The sequence below is a fragment of the Armigeres subalbatus genome, chromosome 2, assembly GCF_024139115.2.
Source record: "Armigeres subalbatus isolate Guangzhou_Male chromosome 2, GZ_Asu_2, whole genome shotgun sequence".
NCBI classification, from domain to species: Eukaryota; Metazoa; Arthropoda; class Insecta; order Diptera; family Culicidae; genus Armigeres; species Armigeres subalbatus.
In genome coordinates this window covers 237,997,244-238,002,933 of record NC_085140.1, presented here as the reverse complement: position 1 = coordinate 238,002,933, position 5,690 = coordinate 237,997,244, and the positions used below count along the sequence as shown (strand labels likewise).

At 36.6% G+C, this 5,690-nt stretch overlaps 1 protein-coding gene across 1 annotated transcript in view; it reads left to right on the top strand.

Annotated features, from left to right (window-relative positions):
- The first annotated feature begins 93 nt into the window (after positions 1-93).
- Positions 94-5,690, top strand: part of LOC134211970 (uncharacterized) — a 32,352-nt gene continuing 26,755 nt past the window's right edge. The window contains exon 1 of the mRNA XM_062689395.1: positions 94-251. Within this exon, the coding sequence (XP_062545379.1) occupies positions 150-251 (102 nt within the window). The 5' untranslated portion in view covers positions 94-149. The remainder of the gene's footprint in view (positions 252-5,690) is intronic.

Below are 5,690 nucleotides of genomic sequence, written 5' to 3'. Positions count from 1 at the left end.
TTTCAAGTCAGATGTCGGAGGTGGATTCTATATCAATTATAACCCTTGCAGCATAAGGAGCGCAACAACCGCTACGCAAATCCCACTCCACACTCCTCGAACAGGCGGGACTTTTGTGCGAAAAAAAACTTGTTTACACATGTTGACGGATGTGCGCTTCAAGTGGTTCGTGGCGTTCCGGGTCCTGGTCAGATTCAATTTCGGTAGTACCAAATAATTCTTGTGCAGATCCGAAAAAAGGAAAACCACAGGTAAGCAGTAATTTAATTGTTATAGCATGGAGCTGATTGGCTGTCTAATATATCTGTATGTCTATAAGTTTTCTTATGCCGCTTTCGGAATCATCTGGTTAGTACGGCTAGGGTAAATGTCCTATTTTGGACCATCTAGAGAAAGTGCTTCCCAATATCGGCTTATATCGACCCAGCTTATATTCTATTGAAATACAGGGGCCCCATTGCGCATTTCCGTTCGACAGCTCTTTCGTATATGTAATGTAATTGTTTGCATGGTTTGCTCGTTGAGAGTCGAGGTGCGCAATGGCACCCCAGGTTCGATACGGACGGAAATCACACCATTTCAAATATGAAAGTCTTATATTTATGAAAAAGATATTTTAGTTACTAGATAAAGATTGTCGCTGTCGTCGCTGTCCGGAACATCTTTTGCTGGCGAGGATAGGGGAGCTAAATGTCAAAGAAAGAAAATCCATACGATTTGACAGGTATGTACCTACCACACATGTTTCGGACAGCAGAACAAAGGGAACCGAAGCGACAATCTATCTAGTAACTAAAATATCTTTTATTTATGAGATAGAAATTCGTAATTGGCTTCAGTTATTAATAAATCGGTAACAACCCCATACTGCGTACCGTTTTTAATTAAATTGCTTCTAGAATTTTGAGAAGAGTTTTAAAAACTTCTTCGTATGGTTTCCCGTGGAGATTTTTTCGATTATCATCTTTCTGCTTCATCTTCTTCTTCGTGCAACATCAAAGCGCCAATAAGGTTTTACATCAAATAAACATAACCTCAAAAACTCAAACGAATGAACTCAATTTGACATTTATCGGTGGTAGGTTCATGAGGTTCATCATATCTCCCGCAGCAAGCGGATGAACCTTTGTTTATATACAAACCACCGATACCTGTCAAATATGGAAGAAATTCATCAGAACGCAGCCGTGGCTACATACGTGTGACGTCACACTGTGAAACCATATAAGTAAGATAGCGCCAGTGAAAAGATAGATTTTGACCGAAATACCGTGCACGCACCCAACTTTGCGCATTTTGCGGTTATTTTTGTAATAGAATTCGTTTAAATTGAATTTCTAAATATAATTATAACTTGTCAGCATGCATTTTTTTCTCTGTTAAATGACACATTTTTCATTTTAATAGTCAAAACTTGTACTGAAAACAGTGAAAATGATCAAAATGGCGTGTTCTTAGCACAAATGACAAGTGACGGGTTACCCGAAAAACTGTATTTTTTTTGTCAATTTTTACATTCGCTGACAATTGATTACACATGGACCCAATAATTATAATATTGTTGAAGCCATCTCATGCGAATTTGGTTAGTTATTTACAATTTTCTTTAAAATATATGATGCGCAATGTTAGGAACAATTTTTCAATATAGTGTACATAATTTTGCGCATAACTCGTTTTTTTCCGATATTTTCAACATTTATGATATACCTCGTTGGAATAGGGTTTACGCAAAAAAGAACTTGTATTAGCTGTAGCCAATGTACATAAATGAGGCTGTATAAGGGGTCTGCTTTGAAGTTCAATTTACTATTTATTTCAAATTTTTGTACCAAATTTAGTTCTCAAACAATAATATGATAATAATACTACAGTATGGAAACTATTTCAGGCAGATATGTAGCTACTTTCTGTAAGTTGTACGAGTTGATTCAATTTTGCATTTCCTTAACTGCGCAAAGTATGGTGCGTGCACAGAGGTGTGCGCCGGACCGATATTCGTCGGCGGCGGCGTTTGTCAAAATTTTGGTCGGCGGCGGCGGCGTTTTCGACATCACGCCGAAAGCCATTTTAGCCGGCGGCGGCGGCGTGTATCGGCGTGGCGATTTTTTCATTACGTTTTTCTAAGATTTTTTTTTTGCATTTTTTCGAGATATTTTCAAGATATTAAAAGAAGAATCTTTTTGATTTCGCATGAAAAATCTAATGAACTGTTTTGCCTTTCTCGTATACTAAGTATACGGAAAGGCTATAGAACTGCTCCACAACCGAACTTTTTATAGAAGGCTCGGAGACCCATAGTGTTATATACCAATCGACTCAGCTCGACGAATTGAGGTGATGTCTGTATGTGTGTATGTATGTGTGTGTGTGTGTGTGTATGTGTACAAAAATGTGAGACACGTTTTTGGGCATTTATCATTATCCGATTTGCTCGTAACAAGTTGCATTCGACGCGGAATGCAGTCCCATTGGTTCCTATTTAAAATTAGATCGATTGAACTTTGCGTTTCGGAGTTATGGCCAAAAAACTGTTTTTACGTGCAAAAAAAAAGCAAAATGCTCCAATCTGGACTCGAACTCGTGATCTCTTGATCGGGAAGCGGCTACTACACCACAGCACCATCAATACACATAGCATGTGACAAGATACATACAAATATAAATCATCGAATTGGGCATATATTCATTACCTCTATAAGCATCAGAGTTTATCCTGCTAGGGTACCGATTCCTATACTGGTAGTATTAATGTATCGAGAAAAGAAAATATTAGCTTTTACCGCTGGTTATTGAAATATACAGTTTCAATACATTAACTTAGAGCAAGATTGCCGATGGTGAGTATAAGCCGTTTGGCAGCGCATGCAGTATCATTAATTGACACTTTTCCGGTCGCTACTAAACGCGCTGCTAAAACAGTAGCGCAGCGGACAGGTGATCAAATTTGGTAGCGCGATAACAGCGCTCTGCCCATGATTTCATAGTTGACGTAACAACCAGCACCATCGATGTTGGGAAAACGCATTTTTATTAATTTTACTCGAATCATCATATCAATCAACAAAATACATGAACTAATCTGTCTAAATGGACAATATTAGTAGTTATTTCAAGGCCGCGGGGAATTAATTATTATTCCTTTGATTGAAGTGGTCAAAATATGCATACGACAGTTTATGCGATCAAACAAACGTTTTGTGAAATGTTTGTTCCCATAACATGGCGTAAAAACCAGGCTACTACGTGTGGTTATATAGCGCTAATTGTAGTTAGTTCCAACGATTTATTGATTGAAGAAGGGAAATCTTTTGAAAAGTTCGAGTTTCCGGGAAAGGTTTTTCGGATAGCTCTTTCCGTGAAAATTAAAATTATGTGGTAAAGATAAAATTATGTGTGGAAGAGTTCGTGTTGCAAAGAATTTAATCAGTACCGTACGGAGATTTTTGCACTATTACAGCATTTTAGAATGGTTCTGTAACAAGTGTGCAAGCAGTTACCGTTTTCATAAATTGGCCAAAGCCCTCGTTCCAACCAATTTTTAAGCAAAAATGGTTCCAATCCCTATTTTAAAATACCCGAGTAGACGAGGATTAGAAGTAAATCAATCGTGATTAGATTGCAAAATGATATATGGGCCTGATTTATATGTAGGATATAGAAGCACAAAATATCAGACGACAATATCCAAATTTGCTCTGAAATATCATGAGGCTATCAGTTAATGGTATTTGGAAGAAGTGATTAATATCTCGAGCTATTAGTTTGTTTCTATCCATAACGCATCTTGATATTTAAATGACACTTCGGTGCATTTTTTGTTGATATTTTTGCCTGCTCTTCTGAATCTTACATAAAAGTCCATATCATGTTTTATAATTCAGTTCTGTCCGGGTAAGGTAATGAAAAACATGAATAAGAATTGCATTGCAATTGTAAAAAACTAACCCGGTAAATGTGCTCGAAATGTACATACCAATATTATTAAGCTGAGGTACAAATAAAAAGCCATTTAACACGCACTAATTCTTATGTGTTAAGTCCTCAGTGGCAGATCTCTCCTGTCGATATCACGCAAAAATGAAGCTAGATTTTGGTTCTGATATGCACTTTTAGAAAATACCCATAAATTACTACACTTTAGAGAAGGAAGGGGGTTTAGATAAGTGTGATTTCCCATACACAATTTTGATATGCTTCTAAAAAAAGTGTGACACAAATGGCTAATCATTGTGTTTCATAATTAATGGATTTTCATTCTTCTTTTATATTATACTTCCTTCTGAATAAAAGATATTTTAGTTACCAGATAAAGATTGTCGCTTCGGTTCCCTTTGTTCTGCTGTCCGATACATGTGTGGTACCTAACTGTCAAATCGTATGTATTTTTTCTTCATTGACATTTAGATCCTCTATCCTCGCTAGCGAAAGATGTTCCGGGCAGCGACGACAGCGACAATCTTTATCTGGTAACTAAAATATCTTTTTTCTGAATGATCGCGATTGTCTTAAATCAAAACTTTTGGCGACAATATTTAGCATTGAATGTAAAAGAATGTAAACGTTTATCTCCAGACCCTCACCTCGATGGATGAAAGCTTATTTTGTCGGAACTTGCATATTAATTTTTGATTACAAAATCAGTTACGCCCAAATCATAAAGTAGTCCTGAAATACGACTAAGTAAAACGAAAACCTTTGTTGTGCTTAATTAGTGGATTGTGAATGTCGAAACAATATGAGACAGGTTTTTGCTCCATATTGCAGCAGGTAATGGAGGTACGTCAACTTATGCGATCAAATGGCCATTTTTCCAAAAACAATTATCGCCATAACTCGAATGTTTCCGAACAAAACATGAATATTTTTTCATGGATCATATGTATAACCATGCGAAGAATCCATATCCGCAAAAAAGTGTGTTTTGGTCATTTTGGCTTATACGTCAACTATGTGATCATGGGCAGCGCTGCTATTTGATGAACTAATAAACGTCACCTGTACGGAATGCAGCCACCAAAATGATAACCGAAAATAGTGACCAGTGCGAAAAAGAGTGACTAAACTAAAATGACAGCGCTGCGAGGATGATTAAAACACTCAAGTCCAGTAATGATGTTCTAATAGATAAACTATTGGAATCGCTTCGATACGCTGTTACTTTAATTGAGATAAAAGTAGATTCACTATTTATTCGAGGATGTTAATGCAAAATTGGTATAATTGCATAATTACATCCAAACTAGTAGACACATATGTGTATAATAAGGCCGTTACAAATATTTAATTGACTTTTTGTCCTACTAGTCTCCGAAAGATCAAGGGGGGGGATAATAAAAAGTAAATATTAAAATGAAAAAAATCAAAAAACTCCTCGGATTTGTTAAAGAATGTTTTGAAAATCCCCAAAATTATCCGAATTTTATTTTGTTGCCCCCTCAAAATATCATTTTTTGGCAAAAAAATCCGAGGGGGGGGAGACAAAATGGATTTTAAATATTTGTATCGGCCTAATGGGAAGTATCAATAAGAACCCCTCAGATTACGGGTGCCCTATGCAAATTACTAAATAGTAATTTGGGGTGACTTTTTTACAATAGGATATCCGTTCAATAATCCTCTTCTCTGCTAAACGCTAGACATAACTTTTCTCATGTCTTATTGCTATCAAGCGCTAAGAAAAGCACAAA